Genomic DNA, 26,767 nt, shown 5'->3' on the forward strand with positions numbered 1-26,767 from the left:
CTGCATACTTATATGGGTGAGGCTGTGGTGAAGTAGGGTTATCCCTCCTGCTTCCCTCAGACTCAGACCTTCTGCACACTCAGTTTAGCAGCAATGTCCTTCAGGACTTAGCCAGTTTGATCAGTAGTGGTGCTAATGAGCCACTCCTGGTGGACCCTTTGAAGTTCCCAGAGTCACTGGGCTCCTCCTGATATTCCTATAACTAATTATCAAAATAATGATGGGATCCCCTATCATTTGACATCATGGTGATTGCTCTTTTGTTATCCACCTGATGTCCACTAGCTTACTGACATTCCCAGGCATGGAACAGTCAACTAGTCTGAGCTAAGCATCTGTAAGAGATAGTGCATATCATCCCAATGCCTTTCAAAATACGGTAGCTTTTGGATTTTCACCTGACTTGACAAATGATTTCTTTTCATGGTCTTAATCCCTTTTGAAAACGAGCTTGTCAGGAGATGTCAGTGTTCCTGAGACTCGCAGAGTTGAGTATTGCATCTTGATACCAGGCATGATACATGTGACTGGATTGTCAAGTTACCTGTCTGAGCAGATAGCGTTTCTTTTTTGTCTTCTTCCCTTCTCAGAGAGTCCCTTGGGATCAAGGATGGGTTCTGAGAAAGCCAATATGTCCAGTGTGCAGACCCTGACACTTATGTTGGCTAGCTAGGGATGAGGTCCTTCAACTGTCTACCATGCCTTGACATCTTTTTTATGTGTTTCTGACATCCCTTCTGGGACGAACCATCACACTTTGGTCAATCACAACCCAGGGTGGCAATCGTATGAGTTGTTGGTTATTTGACTTCTTTGGGGATGTTTCCAGGACATCCCAAAAGTGTTTCCCTATGTCCCAGGAGGTTTCAGTGCCACTCCCAAGTAGTAAGCAGATCCCTTACTCTGGGAGTCCAATGGCAGAGGTGTCCAAACATTGTATCCCACCCATCGAGCTGGTTTTGAGGCTTAGCACCTCGATGCCGGGTGTATTGATGAGGATGCTGCTCTTGGGCTGCCTTTCTTGCCACTGGAGTTTGAAAATTTTCTGGAGGTTGGTACCTTTCTCCAGTGCTTTTGGGTGCTTTCTGCAGGCATTTTTTCCCCTAATGTTATCATTCACAGCATGTAGGTTTTGCTGACGAGGTCAACGTTTTTGCCCAGCTGTAATTATCCTTGAGAAGGTGGTGGGAATCCAACTTTTTTGAACAACGACAGATCTTGGGGTGTGGGGACACTCAACTGGCTTCCCAAATCTCGAAACATGTCTGATTAATCATGTTTGCAGTCGTGGGCTAGAGATCCTGTTCTGATAATAATTCAGAAAGTTGGGTGCCTGGGAATGACTGAAATAGGAGTGAGATTAAAGTCAAATCAGATTCAGAAACATAATAAAGACTTCCATTTGTGCGTTGCACCTTTCACAATCTTCAAACATTCCAAAGCCATCTAGAGCCAATGAAGCGGAAATGTGGTTTATTTTGTAACGTAGGAAGCGTAGAACATAGAACATAGAACATAGAACAGTACAGCACAGAACAGGCCCTTCAGCCCACAATGTTGTGCCGACCATTGATCCTCATGGATGCACCCTCAAATTTCTGTGACCATATGCATGTCCAGCAGTCTCTTAAATGACCCCAATGACCTTGCTTCCACAACTGCTGCTGGCAACGCATTCCATGCTCTCACAACTCTCTGCGTAAAGAACCTGCCTCTGACATCCCCTCTATACTTTCCACCAACCAGCTTAAAACTATGACCCCTCGTGCTAGCCATTTCTGCCCTGGGAAATAGTCTCTGGCTATCGACTCTATCTATGCCTCATAAAATGTGCATGATAATACTTGTGGACAGAACAATGTCCTTCAAACAATAAGGTGAAAATGCTCAGATATTTCTGGTGTTGATAGTGAATATTAATTAGGTCACAGGGAATTACCCCCTTGGACTTTTTCAAAATAGCATCATGAGATCTTTTAATTCTCCTAAGATTAAATGTCTCATGTAAGAGCCATCACCTTTATTAGTGCTGCATTCCCTCAAAACTGTACTGGAGTAGACTTTTCAGCTCAACTCCTGGAAGGACATGTGAACTTGCAGCATTCTGACTCAGGTTTGAGAACACTGCCAAATGAAGAGAGAAAAGAAAAATGGTTTGAGAGAGAGAGAGACATTTATAAGATTTTAAACAAAAACTTTAAAGATAAAGTTGCATTTTGTAAGAACTCTAAGAGAAGTTCACTGAAGTGAATGAATGAAATTTAGCAGCTGAAATGATTCCATTTCAGGACCAGAGAAGTTGGTGTTGTACTTAGAATGCTCACATAGCTGAAAGGATTCTTGTGTTCATGGTTATGAGCTTGAAGTTGTTGCACATTTATTGAGAAACTAATGTGTAAATCAGCAAACTGTTAAAATTACTGGGGAGACTAAGAGTGAAATCCCATTTGTGTAAATATTCTGTATGTAACTAGTAATCCTGTGGGTTTGCTGATTGCTTTGTGCATTCATAAAAGCATATATTGTTAACAGTCTCCTATTGTTCCAGTAAATTTCAGTTCATTGTTTTGAGAAGTCCATTTACTTCGAAGAACATATTGAGAGAGAACTTGGTTGAGATGTCTTGATGTCTGTACATTCTGTGATGATCTGTTCCAGATGAATAGTTTGCAGTTGGGGGAATGCACTTTCGAGAGATGCTGAGGAATTGTTCACAGTCATGGAAATGAAATGAAATGGACGCACACAACAGCAGAAACTGATCACGAGGTTAAGAAAGTGATAGAAGGTCAGAAAGGATAACTAAGCAATGCAGAGGCTTGAATTGCATCTTGTCCGAAGGGTAAATAGCATGTTTGCCAGAGGCTGGCACTTTGCAAAAGGTTAAATTGTGATTTTAAATGTTGAAATTTATTCATAAACAAGATTAAGCCATTAGGTTATCGAGAATTTCAACTTTTCCAGAACATTTTTTAACTTTTATGTAAAGCATTTTTTATTAATTTTGATAGAATTACCAGTACTTTTCAAGATCAATTCCTGACCTGTCGAATACTGCACTTTTAGTGTCATTTAAGCAACTATAGAGACACGCCAATGAAAGAAAAGCTTTCTCTCGTAATGTTCGCAGTCACAAGACCTGCCAAAATGCTTTAAAGCAAAGTGGCATTTCTGTTGGAAGGCAGAAAATATGATGACTAAGTTGAGTGCAGCAAGATCCCATGAACAGCATTGAAACCATGAACAAATGATCATTTTTAGTCATATTGATCCAGGATAAATAATGGCCAGGTCTCAAAGCCAATTCCCACACTCTTCTTCAAAGTAGCTGTTGGGATCTGAAAAAAAAACACAAATTGCTGGTGGAGCTCAACAGACCTAGCAGCATCTGAGGAAAGAAAGTAGAGTTAACATTTTGGGCCCAGTGATATTTCTTCAGAGGGCCTGTGCAATCATGAATAAATATTTCTGTTTCTGACCTTACCATGGAGGGTAGGTCATTGGTGAAGCAGATGGAGATGTTTGGACCCAGGTCATTGCCCTGAGGAACTCCTGCAGAGGTGTCCCAGAGCTGAGATGACTGACCTCCAACAACCATAATCACCTTCTTATGCGCCAGGTATGACTCCAACCAGCAGAGAGTTTTCCTCCTATTCCCATTGACTCCAGTTTTACTAGGGCTTCTTGATGCTACACTCGGTCGAATGCAGCTTTGATATCAGGGGCTGTCACTCTCACCTCGCCTCTGGAATTCAGCTCTTCTGTCCATGTTTGAACCAAGGCTGTAATTAAATCAGTAGCTGAGTGGCTCTGGTGGAACCCAAACTGGGCGTTACTGAGCAGGGGATGTTTGATAGCACTGTTGATGACGTCTTCCACCGCTTTACTGATGATGGAGAGGAGACTGACGGGGCAGTAATTGGCCGGGTTGGATTTGTCCTGCTTTTTTTTGTCTACAGCGCGTACCTCGGCAATTTTCAACATTGTAACTGTACTGGAACAGCTTGGCTAGGGTATCAGCAAGTTGGGAAGCTTGTTGGTTAAGGGATCACTTAGCTCTTGCTGTATGTGCTGTATAGCACACAGCTAATCCTATCTTGTCACTTCAGGTTGGCATTTCATTTTTAGGTATGCCTGGTGCTGCTTCTGGCATGCCCTCCTGCACTCTCTGTTGAACTAGGGTTGATCCCCTGGCTTGATGGTAGTGATTGAGTCGGGGATGTGACAGCCATGAGATTCCAGATTGTGCTGGAGTACAATTTGGCTGTTATTGATGGCGCATAGTGCCTCTTGGATGTCCAGTCTTGAGTTATTAGGTCTGTTTAAAGTCTGGCCCAATTAGCATGGTGATAGTGCCACATTAGATGATGGAGGACATCCTTATTATGAAGATGAAACTTTGTCTTCACAAGGACTGTGTGATGGCCAATCTTATCAGCACTTCCAGGGACAGGTACATCTAAAGCATGTGGATTGGTGACAGTAAAGTCAATTGCTTCTCTGCCTTGTTGATTTCTTAACCTTTTGCAGACTGGCCTGGTTGTCGTGTCCTTTTGGAACCAACCAGCTCGGTTAGTGGTGTGCTGAGTCACTCTCGATGGTGGACATTGAAGTGCCCCACCCCGAGTACATTTTGTGCCCTTGTTACCCTCGGTGCTGCCTCCAAGTGGTGTTGAACACGGGTGAGTGCTGATTCATCATCAGAGACAGATGGCCAGTAGTAATCAGCAAGAGGTTTCCTTGATCAGAGTCAATCCAGAGGATTGTTGGATCAGCTCCTTGCCAACTGTATACTACTGTGCCACCATCTCTGCCAGCCCTGATTATTGCTTGGGACGTGGTAAATAAGATGTGCTTCCATAGGTATGACGACGTCAGATTGTTGCTTGGCTCGCCTGTGAGTCAGCTCTCCCAATCTTGGTACCAGCCAGAGTTGGTAGGGAGGATTTTACATTGTCGACTGGGTTGAGTATGGTATAGTTTCCAAAGCCTTGGGCAGTAGCTTGTCCGGTTTCATCAGGATTTTTTTTTGAGTCATTTTAGTTTTTTATACAACTGGAAGATTTTGGTTGGGGCGATTTCAGAGTGGAGCGAAGAATCCACTGGTGTTGCTGACAACATTGCTGTTGGTCCGGAGTCATGTGTAGGCTGTAACTTTCCCTTCTCCAAAGGACATTAGTGATCTGGATGGGTTTGTAGGTAAAATGGACCATGTTAATCAGACTTTTGACATCAGATTTTCTTCTCTTGAGTTCAAATTTCACCATTTGTCATGGTGGGATATGAACTTGCATCCCCAGAACACTACTTAGCTTACAGGTTCTCGGTTTCTACTTTGGTGCATTGTCAGCTTGGATTGTGGTGTCAAATCTTCAGACTGTGACTGATCCCGTGAGCTTCTCAATCAGAGGCCAGCTGTCCATGAACTGAGCCATGGTTGACAGCTCAGTCACTAACTCACTGCCAGATCAAAACCTGAACTGCGCCCCCTAGTAGTGCTTTGGGAGTACGTTGAGCAGACAGATTACAGAGGGTTAGGAAGTTCGAGCATCTGGGCATGGGCAATAAGTGCTGGCTTTGCTGGTGAACCCAAATCCCATGAACAAGCAATGAGTGAGGCCATGATTTGAATCCAAAGCTGCTCTGGTTCCATGTTTGTGCCAACAATGTCCCAATGGTCGGGATGCTATACATTAGTAGTAATATCAAAATAAGCATGACTGCTTCGGTAAGGCAGATGGCTGGGGAAGACAGTTCAAAACGGCACATAGCTTTCTTAACCTACCCAGCAACATTTTATTTGACAATGTATGAGGCCAGTACTTCAGAAATGGTCCTGTTAGCATAGCTTTAAAGCAGTGTAAAAACTGCAGAATATAATAGCACTGGCATATCGGAAAGGGCAAAATCCAGACTAAAGCTTCACACAAGGACTTCAGTGTGAGTGAAGCGTAGTCAAGATTTAGGAAATGTCATTACACCCTTCTCAATTTTCACTTTGGGTTCAACCTTTACATTCCTGTCTCACTTGAAAGCTTTTCTCTCTGTCCACTGATTTAGTTTAATCCAGGGTTGTGATACACTAACTGTGACAAATATTTACAGACGATGGTGCAGTAAATTTACACGCTTCTTTGGAAACAAGTAACATTTGGAATTGGGATTAATTTGTGCTAGCCATGGCTTCCATTGCTGTGCTCTTGTTGTAGGTTCAAGTGCCTCTCTGGACCTTGAGTACAAAAATCAAGCCTGATTCTGCAGGGCTAAGAGAGTTTTCCGAGCACATATGCGTGACTGTGTTGCACATGTTATAGCTTCAAATGTACGGCATTAACTGTAAAGTGCTTTAAGACTTCTGGTGATTGTGAAAGGACCTTTATAAATACAAGTCTCCCTTCTTGTTTCCTCTTCTTAAAAGTCAGAGGTCACATGACACCATGTTCTAGTCCAACAGGTTTATTTGAAATCACAAGCTTTCTGAGCACTGCCCCTTCGTTAGGTGAAGTAGACATTTCACCTGGTGAAGGAGCAGTGCTGAGAAAGCTTGTGTTTTCAGATAAACACGTTGGACTATAATCTGGCGTAGTGTGATTTCTGACCTTGTCCATCCCAGTCCAAAACTGACACCTCTATATCATGGCTCTTTTGAAAAGAGCTGGAATAGATACAATGGACCAAATGCCAAATGTTCTTTTTTATCTTTGCACAATGATTCCTGATTCTCTTGGCTACAAAAATAATGAGTCGCAGATAGCAATAGAAAAAATCTCTGGTTTTGCTGTCTCTCCCGCGAGGTGTAACCATCACCCCCACCCCCCCACCACCCACACACACACACACACACACACACACACAGTTGCTGCTCCTGTTCAACTGCTGCAAAGCAGAACTCTGTGGACACGAGATATATGACGCCTAAGTACAAAGTGTTGGGAGCTACCAAATGGCCACGCAGCATCTGTGAAGACACAGAGTTCATCCACCCTCACACTTTGTTATCTTGGATTCTCCAGCATCTGCAGTTCCCATTATCACAGACACAGAGAGTGGTTGCCTCAGGTCAACTGAGCTGCAGTACATGTTGTATTGTAGCAAGTCCAAATTCTCTTGTTATGTTGCCTCAATGTCATTTGAGCCTGGTCCCCAACAGCTATTTTTATGCATTCACATCTTTCACAGTCTTTTGTGAGAGTGTTAATCTGTGGTTTCAGCAGCATAGGTTATAATAGTGGTCTATATGCCTCAGTCAAGGCATTGTCCTTTCACTGGAGTGGACGTATCTCAACGACGCCTGACTAAGCTCGACCTCAATGTCCATGCAGCTGCTGGTGTGCAGGCCTGTGCACTTGTGCAGTTGCACCTTGCAAAATAAAAACCCGAAAGGGGAAAAAATGAGAGTATTGTAAATGGTGTGGTGCACACAGCTAACTCCTACGCATATACAGATGTGCTTGTTCTGAGCGTTAGGGAAAAAAAACAACAGACTGATCCAAACCACCTGAACCCTTTCTCTCTCTCTCCCTGTTCTGTGTTTGAATTTGTAAAGGCTAGCTCTAAATGGCCCACTGTAGCTGGAACAAGCAGCTCGCCCTGTGTGAAATGTAGTTATTAGAAAAAACATGCAGTACTTTTCTGTCAAATCCATTTTTGGTATAAACTTTAGGGAAGAACCATCAGGCTTGAAATTGTTTGATCATGGAATGAGATCCCCCTTCAAAAAAAATGCCACAAGCCATGCCACATATACATATTGTTTGAAGAAATTCTCAAATGCTTCATAAACAGCAAACACATATTTAGAGTGCAGAGATAATGGGAATTGCAGATGCTGGAGAATCCAAGATAACAAAGCCTGGAGCTGGATGAACACAGCAGGCCAAGCAGCATCTTAGGAGCACAAAAACTGACGTTTCGGGCCTGGACCCTTCATCAGAGAGCTTTTTTGTCGAGGGAGGGTAGGAGGCCTGGGTGTGGTGTCCAGGAGGAGGACTTGTGTTAGAGGTGGGAGAAGGGGTCGGTGGAGGGAGGGTTAGAGTCCCGGTTAAAGAAGTAAGGGTGGAGGCGAAGGCGGCGGAAAAACTGCTCTATGTCCAGACGTGACTGGTATTCGTTGATGTGTGGTGCAGGGGGACAAAGGTGAGGGGCCTAAGCCCGAAACGTCAGCTTTTGTGCTCCTAAGATGCTGCTTGGCCTGCTGTGTTCATCCGGCTCCACACTTTGTTATCTATGTTTGGACTGCAGTTGCTGCTGTGCTGCAGGAAATTTAGTGGCCAGTTTGTGCATAGCAAGCTCTAAGAAACAGCACTCACCAGGTCACCTGTGTCATGACGTTTGTTGAAGGAGAACCATTGGCCAATCTGCTACGAAATAGTGGAACTGTGAATCCCTGACATCATCTTGAGAAGGCAACTTGCATTTGGCATTTCATCCGTGCAATGACACCTATGGCAATGCTTGTTTACCTGTGAGACTTTACGGCAGTGACTGCATTTCCATAGTACTTCACAAGCTTTAAGCTGTACCCGGACACGATAAGGTTATCAAAAGTGCTGTAGAAATGCAAACTCCTCTTTGTCTCACTGTTACACTGATGCTGGTAATTCTTGCAGGGATATGTGTAGCCTCTGGTGCTGGAGTGTAGAGTGTGTTTTGAATTCCTGTTGCCCCGTTGGATATCATCACTTGGATCCATGTCACATGTTATTGAGTTTGCAAAAGGGTGAAGGTTGTATTTGCTATGTCAGTTTTATTGGGGGTGCAGGATGGGGGAGAGGGGGTTGAAGTGGGGAGTGGCAGGTGCTCATGTAAAGACTTAGAAGTGACGGTACACATTCCTTTTTGGTCCCATGTTATCATAGAATCGCAACAGTATGGAAGCACGCCATTCGGCCCATTAAATGCACACTGACCTTCTGAACAACAGCCCACACAGACCTAGCTCCGAACTCTATCATCCTGCATGTCCCATGACCAATCCACCTAACCTGTGCATCTTCTGCCTGTGGGAAGAAACCGGAGCACCCAGAGGAAACTCAGGCAAACATGGGGAGAATGTGCAAACTTCACACAGTGTTGAGCAGTGTGCAAGAAGTTGGAATAAGTTTTTGGCAAAATTAATGTCTAGTTCAATGTCATCCAATAGTTCATATGTTTTTGAGTCAGTTTTTGTTAAGTGGCTAATGTGCATCCCTGTTAGCAGTTTGACCGTTGGTAATTCTGCTTGTGGGATCATGCTGTGCATGGTAAAGCTTCTGGACAACTGCAACTGCACATAATATAGAGATCATGGAAGCCTACAGCAATTTAAATAATTACCTTTGAAAGTCAATTGAATATAGGACAACAGGGAATTAGCAGAAGTAGTTGGTCTAGCTTGATAGCTCTTTCGAAGAGCTGGCGTGGGCACAGAGGGGCAAATAGCCTTGTTCTGAGCTGGTTCAGCATCAGATGGATCATTATGTTCAATTCTGAGAGGTGCAATTCAGGAAGAATGTGAAGCAGTAGCAGAGTGCTAGGATGTGGGGGAAGTAGGACAGATGGAAGAGCTCTAGCACAAAGCGAACACAGGCCAGTGGAACAAATGGCCTCTTTCTGATCTCCATGGTTCTGAAATTCTTCGGCGCACGATCAGATATTTTATCTGATTTTCTCATGCAGTCTCTGGATACCAAAGTTTTGATATTCTCCTGCAAATGAAGTACAGAATCCTCTGCCAAACTAACGTGGTTGCTAATGAGCTGTTAAGCAAGGTGTGAAGCTCTTCCAGGGAGCTTGCTGTACTGCATGGAACAAAGTGAAAAATGCAGTGTCTCCACCTTTCCCTGCGCTGCTGTTTACTGTGTGGGATTCCTCCCTGCAAGCTAGGCTGCCCAATGGAAAGTTTGCGAACCTGCATGTGAATGTTTCTTGCGCAGTCTCCTGTTGAGTGCTCTGAAGGTTATTGTAACGTAGCTGGCTGATGACCTTTCCCAATGTCACTGTCTTAACTACAAAATTCCTTAATGTCAGAGACCAGGACATTTACAGAATCGTCCACAATGTAAGAGTGATTTCAATCCTTCTGTGGTTGATTGCAACTATAAAACTACAATCATCATTTGAAGCATGAAAAGGCACTTTCCAATGCTTTAACATCCCGAACCAGCACCACTGCAGACAAGGCATGAGTTCGGAGTGTGGTGGGCCCGCATGCAAACATGTGAGCTAGGAGTAGACATAGGCCATTCAGCCCATCGAGCCTGCTTCACCATTCAATGAGATCATGATGGATCTGATAACCCTTGATTCCACATTTCTGTCTTTCCCCATAATTCCAGAGCGCCCTGTGGTAAAAGATATCACAGGTTTACTATCTTAGGAGAGAAAAGAAACCTCCTTAACTCTTGTCTTAAATGGTTGACCGCTTATGTTGAGATTGTACGCTTTCGTCCTCAACTCTCTCACGAGGGGAAACAAACTCTCCACATCTACCTTGACTAGCCCCCTAAATCTTATAATTTCAAATAATTGCAAGGGAACACCATCAGCTGTAGGTCCCTCATCTTCCTTGACTTGGGCAGAAGTGCCGCTATTCCTTCATCCTCGTATTATCTTATTGGAGAGTTTTTTTTAAACAAACTCATTAACGGGATGAGGGCATCGCTGACCAGGCAGCATTTATTGCCCATCCCTAATTGTTCAGAGGGCATTTGACAGTCAAAAATTGCTGTGAGCCTGGAGTTACATGTAGGCCATACCAAGTAAAGATGGCAGTTTCTTTCCCTAAAGGTCATTCGTGAACCAGATGGGTTTTTCCTGACAATCAGCAATGCCTTCATGGTCATCATTAGACTCTTAATTCTAGATATTTTTATTGAATTTAGATTCTGCCATCTGCCATAGTGGGATTCAAACCTGGGCCCCCAGAATATTACCTGGGTCTCTAAATTAACAGTCCAGCAACAATACTCCTAGGCCATCACCTCTCCTTGAAAACATGTTAAAAACACAGACCGGGATGGTTCAAGAAGGCAGCTCACCACCACCTTGCCAAGGGCAAATAGGGATGGGCCCTAAACGCTTGCCTTGACAGTGTTGGCCCGTCAGAATGACTTAAAAAGAAAATGGAATATTTCTTCAGATGGAGTCTAAGAGTTTACATGGACGCCACTTCAGAAACGCTGCGGCTGGATTTAATAGGGGTCAAGTATTCCTCGATCCCGAACCTCCTCTCACCCAGCCAAACGTTGGGAAGGGAGTTCACCCATGATCCCAGGGGCTGCTCTGTAACCATTTAATTAACCGTATTAATAGGCAGAAGATCGGACTTGTGTTCCCATTTGAAATGATGTCATTCGGATAACCAGGTGCCTGGTATTGTGACAGCAAGCTGCCTCACAAGATTGATGAAATTTGGGCAAGTTTTGGATTGACAGGCCTGTGTGAGGGGGGTCATGTAAATGTGCGCTTCATTTTGATCAACAGGAAGGAAGCATTAAAGCAGGAAGACCTTCCGGTGAGTCTAGAGGCCTGCAGACTGCATTAATGGTCTCAAATGGCCTAGGGATGATCTGTGTAAAGTAAAGAGTTAATGCTATTTTTGTGCACATGCTCAGCAGCTATTTCTTTGAGTAGGAAGCTATGTAAAATATAACGGCAGATCGCATGGAACTGGGGTCCAAGTCTCTGGAATTCCAGAAGATTAAACGCCATTCAGTAAAGTTTGTTCATGCTCACTCACATGAGTTCATGCAAGACGATTGCAAGAAGTAAAGCTACAGTGCAAAGTCCCTTTTTCAAAAAGTTCTGAAGAGGCATTGTATAAAGGGAGTTACCACCTTTTGGTCGAGTTCTTAAACCTATCTGCATAGCTGGATGTGGAATATTCCTTGCACTGTTTGAAGCAGAGGACTGCTGTGACATAGGTGTGGCTGTCTCCATTCACTTCCCAATTTATAAACGTTATTTTCTTGGAAGCTGATATTTACCTGTGTTCCTTTTTGTTTTTCTGGCCCAGTGTCCCATCTCCATTCTCTCCTGATAGGCAGGAGAACGGCAAAGCAGTATTCCCGAAATAAAGTCAGAAATCCCTTTCATCCCACAGAATTGACTTTATTTTCCTGATGAAGAAGCTCAGTATTGTATGAGAGACTGAACTCTGATAGCAATTGCTTGGACTGGCAACGTGCGGTTCACAGGGAAGTCTGGCTGCTTTAACACAAGAAGGGTGCTACATATATAGAGGTGGTTGTTGCTTCATTTTGCTTGCTCCCTGACATGGCCGCGTGAAATGGGCGGCACGGTGGCCCAGTGGTGAGCACTGCAGCCTCACAGCGCCAGGGACCTGGGTTCGATTCCAGCCTCGGGCGACTGTCTGTGTGGAGTTTGCACGTCCTCCCCGTGTCTGCGTGGGTTTCCTCCGAGTGCTCCGGTTTCCTCCCACAGTCCAAAGACGTGCAGGCTAGGTGGATTGGCCATGCTAAATTGTCCGTAGTGTTCAGGGGTGTGTGGGTTATAGGGGGATGGGCCTGGGTGGGATGCTTCAAGGGGCGGTGTGTACTTGTTGGGCCGAAGGGCCTGTTTCCACACCGTAGGGAATCTAATCTAATCTAAATAGCAGAGTACGAGTGGTCAGTGTGTTTACCTGCCAGTCCATTTCAGCAGAAGCTGAAGCCACTCAATTGGGTTAATGTCCAAAGAGGGAAGATAGGAATTTCTAAGGAATTGAGCCAATACCCCACTGTAACATTTCAAAGCTTTTATGCTTTTACATTCAATGTTTTAGAAAGCTACAAAATCAGCGTTGAGTGTCTAGTGTTGACAGAGGTTGTCACACCACACTCAAACATACTGACCTATGAAGTAATAAACATAATTGTATAATCTTCTCCAAAGGAGTGGAGCCCTATCTGGAACATGTCCCATACTAGAGCACACCATGCTGGTTGACAAAGATACTGAAGGTTCATTGTATTTGTTCTTCGGTGGAAAAAGCCATGTTGTGAAAGAAAATAATCAATTAGAAGTATTCCAAATTAGTAAGTGACATGTTTCTCCTTATCAGACAGCACGCTTGGCTGAATATCATTTGGCAGTTTGGCCCCTCGAGGTAATTATTTTGCCTTGACAGTGTTTTGGGCCATAGATAACATAATTTGAAAGTCAAGCTAAAAATATGTTGGAGTCAAGCCACGTGGACTACCATGAAGGACCATGAGTCAATAGGCTAATGAGAATTGTACTGGTATTTTTAGGCATCTGCCGAAGATGTGGGACAAGTAAAAATATATTGAAATATTATGTGAAGATTTGGTCATATTGCAAGGACATAATGAAACCTTGATTTAATGCTAAACCATTTTTTCTTATAGCCCAAATCAGTGGGTATGGTTTGAGTGTTTATAGCTTCATGACATTAATTAATGCGATGTGGTCAGATTTTGGCTATCATTAACAAACAATAACTGATGTATTGCAGACTGTATGATTTCCCATTATGTGCAGTTGGCACTGCGACAAATTATGACCATTGCCATATCTCAGCCGTACTGAAATATTTCTGGCCAGTAACTACAATACATATCGCAAATTTTAGGCGTTGGTCATGGGCAATTTGAAGTCAGGAAAAGAAGATGATTTTCAGACCTTTTTCCTTTTTAATGGCACTGCTTCGGTTTCCACAGAATGTTCAGGTATTAATATCGACTTGAGAGGCTACTCAGAAAGTATTGTCCTTTCAAAGGGTCTGGATTTAAATATTTATTTTGATCAGTTTGTTCGTAAGATCAGTTTACATCTGTACCAAAGATCCTCCCACAGTGCCAAGGACCTGGGTTCCATTCCAGCTTTGGGTGACTGTCTGTGTGGAGGTTCTACATTCTCCCTGTGTCTGCGTGGATTTCCTCTGGGTGCTCCGGTTTCCTCCCATAGTTCAAAGTTGTGCAGGCTAGGTGGGTTGGCCATGCTAAATGACCTCATGTTCAGGGTTGTGTAGGCTAGCTGTGGTAAAATGTGGGGCTACAGGAATAGGGTGGGAGTCTGTGTTTGGGTGGGATGCTCTTTGAAGGGTCAGTGCAAGCTGATGGACAGAATGGCTTCTTTCCATGCAGAATGATTCAAAAGTCTGACCATTTAATAGGTGATGGCTGGAGTGTGTTTTCTTGTACAAAACAGATGTGCAGGTGGTATGCAGTTTTAAGTAATTTTACACCTGCAGTTCATACATTTCTCATTCATGTATTATAATATAGTCATAAAGTGTGTAAATATATTAGCAGCTACTTACCTTATAAACCTGTATCATCCAGAAGGACAAGGACATAGAACATAGAACAGTACAACACAGGATTAGGTCTTTTGGCCCATTGTGTCTGTGCTGACCATGGTGCTATTCTAAGCTAATTCCATTTGATCGGACATGGCTCACATGCCTCCTCCTGCCTCCTTATTCGCCTGGCTGTCTAAATACTTTTTCAACAGCAGCAGGTGCAAGGAAACAGCATCACCAGCAAGCTACCCTCCAATCTCTCACCATCTTGGCTTGGAAATATTTTGCTCTTCCTTCATTGTCCAAATCCTGGAATTCCACGTGCCCCAGCCGCTTTGGAATTACTGCAGTATACATGCACCACATGAGCCTCAGCAGTGTACTTTGGATCTGGTTCAGGGTAGAGTAATTTGATGTACTGTTCCCCGGTTATCCATGAATTAGAGGATTATGGGTTCATCGTTGCATTCCAGAGACTAGAGAGCACAATCATAAGATAACAAGACATAAGAGCAGCAGTAGGTCATTCAGGTCATTTGAGTTTTCCCTGCCATTCGATGAGATAGTCCTCAACTCCACTTTCCTGCCTCCTCCCCATTGACCCTTAATTCCCTGAACAGATTCAAACCCTGTCTCTCAGCCCTGAATATACTTAATTAGCCAGCCTCCAAAACCCTCTGTGACAAAGAATTCCACAGATTGCTGCTACTCTCTAGAGGAAGAAATTCTTCCGCATCTCTTTAATGGGTGACCGCTTACTCAGAGATTGTGCCCACTGGTCCTTGACTCTCCCACAAGGGAAACAATCTTTCCATATCAACCCTCACAGATTCCCTAAGAATCTTCTATGTCAATAAGGTTGCCTCTCATTCTTCTGATTTCCAAAGAATGCAAGCCCAACCTACTAAATCTTTCCTCATAAGACAGTCTCTGCACGCCTGGGTTCAACTGCATGAACATTCTCCGGTCTGCCTCCAATGCGAGTATATCTTTTCTTCAACATGGGGACCAAAACTCGTCTCAGTATTTCAGGTATAGTCTAGCCAGTGTCTTTTGTACTTTTTAACAAGACTGAAGACCCACACTCATTTGCCTTCCCTATTGCCTGCTGAGCTTGGATGCCAGCTTTTTGCAATTTAAGCATGAAGACTCCCAAATCTCTCTGTGCTCCAGCTTTCTGCAGTCCTTCCCCATTTAAATAATACTCAGTTCCTCTATTCTGGCTGTCAAAGTACATAATTACACACATTTTCCCACATTATTTTTCATCTCCCAAGTTTTCATCCACTTGCTTAACCTGCTTGTATCCTTCTGGAGCCTCTTTCGGTCATCCTCACCACTTGCCTTCCAATCTCATCTGACTCTCCCAGTGTAGCAGTGAGTGAGTGCTGGCCTACGAATAACTGAAGATCTATCAATCCTGTTGTGTCAAGACAAAAGATCTCACAGAATTATTTTGAACGGGAGCAGGGTCAGATTTCCCCCAAAGCCATGGACAGCATTTATCCTCTATAATCACTAAAAATCTGACCATCTCATATTGTCTGTGTGAAAATTGATTGCATATTTCTTACATTGATATGGTGACCACGAAGCACATCAATGTGTGTAAAACAGTTTGGGAATTTCTGAATATAATAAAATGTGGGGCTGGATGAACACAGCAGGCCAAGCAGCATCTCAGGAGCACAAAAGCTGACGTTTCGGGCCTAGACCCTTCATCAGAGAGGGGGATGGGGGGAGGGAACACGTGGAACAGTCCATCTTCCGCACCTACACAGGCCCCAAACCCCACCTCTTCCTCCGGTACATTGATGACTGTATCGGCGCCGCCTCTTGCTCCCCAGAGGAGCTCGAACAGTTCATCCACTTCACCAACACCTTCCACCCCAACCTTCAGTTCACCTGGGCCATCTCCAGCACATCCCTCACCTTCCTGGACCTCTCAGTCTCCATCTCAGGCAACCAGCTTGTAACTGATGTCCATTTCAAGCCCACCGACTCCCACAGCTACCTAGAATACACCTCCTCCCACCCACCCTCCTGCAAAAATTCCATCCCCTATTCCCAATTCCTCCGCCTCCGCCGCATCTGCTCCCACGATAAGACATTCCACTCCCGCACATCCCAGATGTCCAAGTTCTTTAAGGAGCGCAACTTTCCCCCCACGGTGATTGAGAACGCCCTTGACCGCGTCTCCCGCATCTCCCGCGACACATCCCTCACACCCCGCCCCCGCCACAACCGCCCCAAGAGGATCCCCCTCGTTCTCACACACCACCCTACCAACCTCCGGATACAACGCATTATCCTCCGACACTTCCGCCATTTACAATCCGACCCCACCACCCAAGACATTTTTCCATCCCCTCCCCTGTCTGCTTTCCGGAAAGACCACTCTCTCCGTGACTCCCTTGTTCGCTCCACACTGCCCTCCAACCCCACCATACCCGGCACCTTCCCCTGCAACCGCAGGAAATGCTACACTTGTCCCCACACCTCCTCCCTCACCCCCATCCCAGGCCCCAAGATGACATTCCACATTAAGCAGAGGTTCACCTGCACATCTGCCAATGTGGTATACTGCATCCACTGTACCCGGTGCGGCCTCCTCTACATTGGGGAAACCAAGCGGAGGCTTGGGGACCGCTTTGCAGAACACCTCCGCTCAGTTCGTAACAAACAACTGCACCTCCCAGTCGCAAACCATTTCCACTCCCCCTCCCATTCTCTTGATGACATGTCCATCATGGGCCTCCTGCACTGCCACAATGATGCCACCCGAAGGTTGCAGGAACAGCAACTTATATTCCGCCTGGGAACCCTGCAGCCATATGGTATCAATGTGGACTTCACCAGTTTCAAAATCTCCCCTTCCCCCACTGCATCCCTAAACCAGCCCAGTTCATCCCCTCCCCCCACTGCACCACACAACCAGCCCAGCTCTTCCCCCCCACCCACTGCATCCCAAAACCAGTCCAACCTGTCTCTGCCTCCCTAACCGGTTCTTCCTCTCACCCATCCCTTCCTCCCACCCCAAGCCGCACCCCCAGCTACCTACTAACCTCATCCCACCTCCTTGACCTGTCCATCTTCCCTGGACTGACCTATCCCCTCCCTACCTCCCCACCTACACCCTCTCCACCTATCTTCTTTACTCTCCATCTTCGGTCCGCCTCCCCCTCTCTCCCTATTTATTCCAGTTCCCTCCCCCCATCCCCCTCTCTGATGAAGGGTCTAGGCCCGAAACGTCAGCTTTTGTGCTCCTGAGATGCTGCTTGGCCTGCTGTGTTCATCCAGCCCCACATTTTATTATCTTGGAATCTCCAGCATCTGCAGTTCCCATTATCTCTGGGAATTTCTGAAGTTGTGAAACTAAAGCACACTCTTGATTTTAGTCTTTTTTTGCATGCCTCATCCGCATTTATATGGCACCTTTTAATGTTGTGTGGGATCCTAAGGAGCTCAAGAGCATTCTGAGAAAATGTTTTGACACTAGAGACTAGGATTTGACGCCAGTGAAGATTAGGATTTGATGCTGAATTATTTTAATTCTGCCATCCCAGCGCCAGCTGCCATACTGCAATCAGTTTTAAAAAGGCAAACATTCCCTTATGTACTCAGTTATTAGAAAGGATCCAAATGTTGGTCTAAATCCAACATACGTACAACATATACTTCAAAGAATTCAATCTGTGTCAATCAAGAGGACAGCAAAACTTATCAATGAAGTGACAAAATAATGAATGTGCTCCCAAATGTATTTTAAGTACTTGACTTTGGTAACATGCCCGACCTAATCCTCGGATATATTACTCACTAATTATTGCACTCAGTGTTCATTATCCCTTAAATGTAAATCCATTTCTTTTCAGAAATGTCTGATTGGCAGGCTGCTTTTCTGAAAAGATCTGATTTAATGTTGGCAGTCATTGCTCTTAAGACAATCCTTTGATCTGCCATATTTAGCAAGTGTGTTAACTGACTCAAGATAAACCTGTTAATGCTTGCTTTGCAATGGCACACAGAAGAACATTGCAGGTACCTTTTCAAACTTACATTTGTCTCTCATCACCTTCAGGATTTTGTAGCGAATGTTTATTACAGCTGCCTAATATGTGTTAACATCTTTTCACTTTCTTTCACCAGTCTTTTGAAATGTCTGTGGACTGGATCTGCCTGGAGATGAGCTTTTCACCCCATGCACCATGAGTTCAGCATTTTTTAAAAATGTTCTCTGAAGCTCACAATTCTTTCGTATTCTTAAACTGCTGGAAGTGTAAGAGGATTGTGATACGATGAGGGCACAGGCTACCTGGGACCTTTTAGTGAATGACAGGACCAATAGATTAGTTGTTAACAGATGAGAGTTAACAACTGAGAAAGAAACAGAGGAAGATTCTGGGTGAATTAGAGAAACAGGAATAGTGAGAAGGAAAGAAAAGAACCAGAAAGAAAAGTAAGAAAAAAAATAAAGTTTTCAATTTAATTTTTTTGAAAAATTTCTAATAACAACCCATGACATGAAGCAGATGAGTTTGGACATTTCTGGACTAGAAAGCTTGATTGGCATTGCATTAAGAAATGTTAAAGGGACTGGAGGGTCAGGGTCAGGGTGGGGGTGGTGCGCAAAGGAGGTATACCAGGTTGATTCTAGAATTGAGAAGGTTTCTTTATGAGGAGAGATTGAGTAGAATGTACTCACTGGAATTTAGAAGAATGATGGGGAATAGATAGGATAGAAGCAAGGAAGTTGTTTCCACTGGTAGGTGAAACTAGAGCTAGGGGGCATAGTCTCAAAATAAAGGGGTTTAGGCCTTAATTGAGGGGGAATTTCTTCACCCAAAGGGTTGTCAATCAGTGGAATTCTTTGCTCAGCGAAGCAGTTGACGCTGTCTCATTGAATGTTTTTAAGGCAAAAATGGAGAGATTTTTGAACAGTAAAGGAAATAAGGGTTATGGTGCGAGGATGGGGAAGTGGAGCTGAGTTCATGAAAAAATCAGCCATGATTTTATTAAATGATGGAGCAGGCTCGAGGGGCCGGATGGCCTACTCCTGCTCCCAGTTCTCATGTTCTTATGTCACCTCGTCGAAAAGGCGCTCAATCCTGTGTCCAAACTTCTGCAGTGTTTATTGAACAATTAATATGGAGATTAATTGGTGCAAAGCAAGAAGTACTGCAATGTGTGTTAAGCATTATGTTTCGGAGATCCATAACACACAGCATATCTCGTCATCTCTAGTACTTGCTGGCAGATTGGTGCCTTTAATAATAGCATGCATCATTAATAGAGTATTGTTTTTCCTCAAGGCATTGTTACAGCTTTTATTTTAAAGGGCCAACACTACACTGGAATAAGAGAGAAGCACACTCCCCTTTTATTCTAAAAGACTGATTTGCCTCAGCAAACCAAACAAAGGGTCTAAATGATCAACCACTAGTCTAATTGGCTGCTGTTGCAAATTAATAATTGCCATTTAAAACACTGAAAGAGGAATTGCTGTAGTATTTAATCCCCTAAGTGATACAGTTCATTCCCTATTACACCCCTTTGTGATCTGTTGAGACTTATTTAGAATATTGGAAAATTAGTTCGAGTTCTTGGTGATTTTTTCAATTTCAGCTGATCTGAGCTGTGCCTAAATGCCCTAACCTTACAGTTGGTATTAATATTTGTATTTGTGCTGTACAAAAGCCAGCAGAGGTTGAGGCTTTTTCTTGCAGCAGATATCATCAGTGTGTGCAATCTACTATTTAAATTGTCATTTTGAGTTTGTTCGCTAATTAACTGCTACCAAACACTCATAACAAATCAGTGCAGGCTGACTGCACACAAGTGTCCCTTGCTGCAGGTCCCTTGTGTGTTGGCGCTGCAAGTTGGAGCCTGCCGACCTCTTTGGTTTTCAAAATTCTTTGCCCGCGAGGTTTCAAAATATCTGTCTGTTGAACCCCCACATCACTCCTCCCGTCCCTGCGCCACTCCCCACCAGTTCTTGAGTTGAGTAGTTCATTGTATCGAAGTGGCATCATTACTCTTTGCTGAACAAGTGTAAGTTCTGTTCTCTTGTCGCGATTGTCTGTCAGCTTGGCAGGGCCAGCTTTAGCATGCGTGTCTTTAACTGCCATCTCCCCAATGTTTGTTGCAGTCACTACGAACAGGATCGGAATGCACTGCGGAGGAAGGAATGGGAAAGACGGAACCAGGAAGTCCATCAAGATGAGGACCTGTTTGCTGCAAGTTTTAACCTGTTCAGTGAGCCTTACAAGGTAGCCTGGTCCAAATACATTAAAAATTTGTTGATATTTAACTTTGGTGTACGTTGGCATACTTGCACATTAAGAGCAGCAAAGTGACAGTGATAACACTTCAATAATCTGATTTGTTTTGAACCAAGCCATTAATTAATCAATTTGCAGTAATTACTGTTAAACTTGTGCAATGCGAGAGAAAAATCGCATCTATAGTTTCTAAATTTAGCTAATTGGTGTTACAGGATTCGTGCTGAATAAAGTTGTCTTTTTTTTCCTGATGACCAAAATTGTCACATTCTTCTCAATTGGATTGAAGTGAGAAGCGGAGAGGTGAAGTCCTGATGATTCCAGCTCCACAAGGGGGATATGAGCAGATACTCTGGGTGGATCATTCAGGGATACCAGGCCTCTTTAATGTGCAAAGAATATTCCCATCTAAGCTGGCCACAGTGGGAAAGCAATTGTGTTTGACAAAAGCACCAATTAATTAAGAGCTTCACTTGTGAGAGTGATAAACCACAGAGAAGGTAAAAAAGGGGAAGAGACACGCCCTCTATTGTTGAGGCTTGAAGAGAAAGACTGATGAATAAGTGGGGGCCAACACAGTGTGGAGCTGGAAGAACTCACCAGGTCAGGTAGCATCAGAGGTGCAGGAAAGTCAATGTTTTGGCTTGGGACCCTTCATCAAAACTTATGTAAGCTTTCCTGCTCCTCTGATGCTGCCTGGCCAGGCTGTGTTCCTCCACCGTGTTGACTCTGACTCCAGCATCGGCAGTTCTTGCCATCTCTGGATGAATAAGTGGCGTAGCTGCCAACGTTGAGCTGTGGCTGTGCTTGTAAGCAATATTTTTTGACATTGGCTCTGTGCGGCCTAACCACCGTTTTGGCCAGCTACAACCAGGCTGTCAATGGAGAAGGTCAGCAGAGTTCTTGCAAAGCAAACATGGTGCTTACTAGAGGCGTAGGGAGGTAGAGAAGTGGATGTGTTGTTGTAGTGTGGAAGGTGTTCCAACAAACCAATTTCAGTGATATCCAGTGTGCAGTGCTCCTCCCGATACCTCAAATATATGTGTAAATATAATCTTATACAAGTAAGAAAAGCCTTTAGTTTGTTTGCTGAACTCCAATGTTTGTTTCTTCAAATGCTACAATATGGAACAGAACTGCTTTAGGAGCTATGTATGTAGATAAAAGATATTTTTATGAACGAAGTATATTTTTAAACCAAAAAAATTCAGAGTGCTACTGACCAATCACCCAGAAAATATCTTGTCAAAGCTGAAGGGGTATTAAAAGATTATACAGAAAACTGAAATCTTTGTGAGTGCACACACAAGTCCCGTTGCAGTGACTGAAATTCATTTTTAGTTCAACAGGAAGTGAAGTGCAGTCAGAAATGAAAGCAAATCATCTTTCTTATTGAGATGGTCTTGCATGATTTGTGTGGGATAATCATTTACCAACCAATTGTTCACCAAAATGCCATAAATAACAGCTTAAGTGTGTTTGTGTTATGTGTCCCTCGTAAAAAGAAGTGCAATTTACCTGCGAGCATGCATTAGACTGCTGAAGCACAATATATTTACATTGTCCATCATCTGAAAACTCAACCCAGCCTTTTCTGATTCTCATGCTGTCTAGTTCAGTTATCCACTATGAAATGCTGTCTTCCTTGTAAATGGACAAGAGGTGCCACGTAATTGTTTTTACATTGTGACTGAGTATATCTGCAACACATCTTCTGGGCTTTGATCAATAGAAGTACAGTGACGAAAATGGCATTTTATCGATTGCAATGTAATTGCAATATCATACATCACAGGGCAGATAAATGCCATTTGCAAATTCGTTTTAAATTGTTTTTTTTTGAACAAGTGCAGCCCAGTATTTAATATTTAACTCACACCTCCCAACCCTTAGTATGCTTTAAATGCCACTTTAAAGAGGCTGGGGGAAGGAAAAAAAATATCAAAGGTGGGTTAATTGAGTGTACACTTTGCAGCCTTTAAGCCTGCAATCTTCAAACGGGATTGTGCTTTTTGGTAAATGCTGACAGGGACAAAATGGAATGACCAGTTAAAGAATTGGTTTGCCATGTCGGCATTATCAGTAACATGGCAGAAATGGTCTCTGCCTGGGTTCCGGGATTATTTGTTTTAGACGAGGAGTTGGCTTTGCCCAAGTTATATTGTTTCAGTTTGATGTTTTATTTACCCCCCACGCACAAAAAACGGGGAGGCAACATAACCTTTTGATTGCAACAGATAGCTCCCTTGACTATTTGACTCGGTTGTGCCAATCTGGACTGGAGTCATATGTGTTCCAGAGTGGGCCTCCTGTCTTCCCCACTAGAACACTGGCGAACCAGTTAAATTTTTAAAACAACCTCTTAAACAATCACGTTCATTAATTTTTGCTAACTGTGACTCGATTTGCAAAACATGATCAAATGTATTAAGTATCAATTGGTGACCTTGCTGTGTTGTCTATTATAAGGATTCTTTGTTGTGCTTTTAAAATAATTACTGTTTAGTCTTGTATGCCATCTAATTTCTTTCAGACCAGCAAGGGTGATGCTCTTTCCAACCGTGTGCAGAGTACATTAGGGAACTACGACGAAATGAAGGATCTGTTAACGAACCGCTCTAATCAGAGTCACCTAGTGGGGATCCCCAAGTCTTTGATTCCGCAGACACCTGTCGAGAAAATGGAGCAGAGTTTCTTCACCGAGCCCAGAACCAAAATAGCCTCGTCCCACCAAAGCAGTAGTCATTCCTCATCGTGCATGCCTCCGCCTTCATCCTCTTTATCATTGAATTCAACATTGTTGCATGGGCACCAGAGCAACAAGAAATCCCGGATGGACTGGCCTCGCAACGGGCATGGTTCTGGGAGTGGGCACAGTGTGCAATCCATTAGCCAGTCCAACAGTCAGCAGAGCCGAGGAAAGCATGAACAAGCCCAGGACCGTTACAGTGACCTGTACAGCAATCAGACTGAGCAGCACAAAGGTGATCACCAGGCTATCGTTGATGATTGCGTTAAGTCACAGTCACCCAGTCCCAGTACCACTTCCCGTTCCAAAAGACACAGCCATTCCAAATCTAGCAGTGGAGATCATGCCTACAAAGAGAGCTGCCACGTAAAGTCTCCCATCGACAGTGACACTGCTCTCCATTCTTCGGGGTCCCCAGCTCCTTCAACGTCCCTGATACCGTGTAGCAGTGCACTCTCCGCTCAGAATTTCCCCCCGGGACTTTATTCCAAATCAAGCATGCTGCAGCAGAAGCCCACTGCTTATGTGAGACCAATGGATGGACAAGACCAAGTTCCTGTTGAGTCGCCTGAATTAAAGCCACTAATGGAGATGGATGATGCTTTTAGCAGCCAGCTGTTTGGCAGCCTTCTGGATGGAAAGCCCAGCACAGCAAGTACAAAGTGCAAGTTACCAAAGCTGACAATCCCTCAACCTGGTGAAGTAAGTGGACCCTTCACTATTTTCAAGCTTCAAGGAAAAAAAAATAGATAAAAGCAGAATACTATTAGTTTGTCTTAGAGCACATTTTGACAAAGTGAGATTTCCATGACCTTACTGGAGGGAAGCCTATTTAATGTCAGGCATCAGTCATGGCACATTAGATTTGGTTACAATGAAGAAGTACAATGCATGCAAATGTGAAGCAGTTCTTGATCGACCCAAGTTGAAACCCTGGCATTTAGTTGAAAACACAGAAACTAATAGTAACTTGGGTTGAGCTATTGATGAGTCTGTTATGCTAAATACTATGCAATGTACAATACTTACTTTGTTGTCTACATATCACTGGAACAGGAGTAGACTGTTCAACACCTCACACCTGCTCTGCTTTCAGATAGATGAGCCATCTCCAGTAGATCCGCGCCTCAGTGCCATTTTTCTGCCTTTTCTCTATGTCCCTTGATATCTCACCCAACAAACAGGACCGCAAAGCACAGCTAAAAGTCTGCTTTGACTGTCAGGACTCAAGGATATGAAAAGTTGTAAATAAGTGCAATTAGTTTCTTCATTGATTGTTTTTGAGTTATAGTTAAAAAGAACAATGTCATTGCAGCCATTATTTACAAGTAAGTTTGCTGTTTTGTCTCATCAGAACCATTCTGAGATTGAATAATCATCAGCAATGACTACTGTTCAAAGAAGCTTTCATTGGCCAATAAGTGTTTTTGGTCATTCTGGGTGATTAAGGTTGCTTTGTAAATACAAGATTATTTTTCTGTTGTTCTTTGAGACAAGAAAAAACTTTAAGATGTTTGAGTTGCCAGTTATACAAGGTTCCCATTAGCGGAGAATATGACTAGTGAAAGTCCTCAGAAGGAAATTGACCAGCTGCTGCCACTACTTGTTGACTTGTACCCTCTGTTATAATGCCCCAGTTCTTTGAATCCAATACTATGATGAAAATACTCATCCAAAAATACTGCTGAAGAATCTTAATGTTTCTTTAACAGCTTTGCAAGCTGCAAATACCAGTTGAGTAAAATCATGCAGAATAAATCAAGGCATTACAATGTGACCCTTTCATTACCGATAACAGTGTGAGAGATATTATGAAGCATAAGTGCACTTCCCTGCAACGTTTCAGTGATTTAGACTAAACATTAATTCTATTCTTATGAGCCCTTGCTCTTGCCCTGAGTATTGTGGTTTACATATCAACTGGTACTTTATCTTTGTGCAAGTGAAAGGGAAACAATGCTTCTCTGTGTGTAGTAGAATGCCAGCCTCTTTATTTACCTCTGGCCAACTAAAATAGGACTTGGAACTTGGGCTGGAGGAACTGTTGCCATGGTAGTTACACCAACCACTTGTGCAGTTACTATTCACGCTTCATGTCAAACTATACAGAATGTGCTGTGTCACCTCTTTGAGACAGAATGTCATATTCCTGAACGTTATAAACATCAATGATTGTATCACGGCAGAAATGTATGATGACAGCAAAGTGTCAGCCACTGTTTATTGGAATGATTCTGTAGCAAAGCATCACCAGGGAGGTCAAATTCCTGTTGTTTGTCTGTGTAGAGCTGTATGGCTTCGGATTCATTTATTTGGTTTAATTATCATTTTTTTGGATTATCAATTTCAGGAATGTATAAAAACTAAACATAAATTGACACTTTGTTTCATAAAATTATTTTACAAAACCGTGATGGTCAATTGAATAGTGATCGCGTATTACCATTTGATACCAAGTTAAGAAAGGAATTGGATTTAGACAGCTCCTCCTATGAGCTAAGAACTTCCTGAAGTATCCTTCAACCAGTGAAGATTGTTTGATGTAGAGTTGTGTGCTCTCATTTATAAAACTTTTTTCATGAGATGTGGGTGCCGCTGCCAGGCTTTTCACATTGCCAATCTCTAATTGCACAGCGGTTAGCACTGCTGCCTCACAGCACAGGGACCTGGGTTCGATTCCACTGTTGGGAGACTGTCTGTGTGGCGTTTGCACATTCTCCCTGTGTCTGCATGGGTTTCTTCTGGGTGCTCGAGTTTCCTCTCACAGTCTAAAGATGTGCAGGTTAGGTGGATTGGCCTTGCTAATTGCCCAAAGTGTTCAGGGCCGTGCAGGCTGGGTAGATTAGCCACAGGAAAGGGGGACAGGATTGAGTGGGATTTTTGGAGGGTCAGTATGGGCTGAATGGCTAACTTACACATTGTAGGGGTTCTGAGATTCTATGAATTGCTCTTGAACTGAATGCTTCTGAGGCTAATTAATGATTAACCTCATTGCTACAGGTTTGGAATAATGTGTAGGCCAGGTGATGAAAGTTGGTTTCCTTCTCTACAGCTTGTTAATAAACCAGATAGGATTTTACAACAAACAATGATAATTTCATTGACTCACTTTGAATTCAAGGTTTTATTAATTGAAGTTCCACCAGTTGATCTGGTGTGATTTGAACCTATTTTCCCACAGCATTGCTGGGCTTTCTGGATTAATAACATTACCACTGGGCCACTATCTTCCCCAGTGTAATGAGCATGGCAATTTGCATACAGCAAGTTGCCATAGGCGGTATTGTGATATGGGTTGGACCACTTAGTACTGAGTGGGGAAGAAATGTCTTCACCCGAGAGCGGTTAGTCTCTGTCACAGAAAATGGTTCAGGCCAACACATTGAGTGCTTTAAATGCTGGAGTTAAATATAGATATTACAGCTTAAGGGATCAACGGGTATGGGGAGAAAATGGGAAGAGAGTAAAGATCATGTAGCTGAAACTTGGGGA

The 26,767-nt window shown here is 43.5% G+C and overlaps 1 protein-coding gene across 6 annotated transcripts in view; it reads left to right on the top strand.

Annotated features, from left to right (window-relative positions):
• Positions 1–26,767, top strand: part of aff2 (AF4/FMR2 family, member 2) — a 538,364-nt gene that overhangs the window by 106,070 nt on the left and 405,527 nt on the right. For 5 of the 6 annotated variants that reach the window (XM_059651333.1, XM_059651335.1, XM_059651330.1 and 2 more), the window contains 2 exons: positions 20,394–20,514; positions 23,033–23,977. In XM_059651333.1, the coding sequence (XP_059507316.1) occupies positions 20,394–20,514; positions 23,033–23,977 (1,066 nt within the window). The remainder of the gene's footprint in view (positions 1–20,393; positions 20,515–23,032; positions 23,978–26,767) is intronic. The other variant, XM_059651332.1, reaches the window with a different exon arrangement.

Source organism: Stegostoma tigrinum, chromosome 15 (genome assembly GCF_030684315.1).
Source record: "Stegostoma tigrinum isolate sSteTig4 chromosome 15, sSteTig4.hap1, whole genome shotgun sequence".
NCBI lineage: Eukaryota > Metazoa > Chordata > Chondrichthyes > Orectolobiformes > Stegostomatidae > Stegostoma > Stegostoma tigrinum.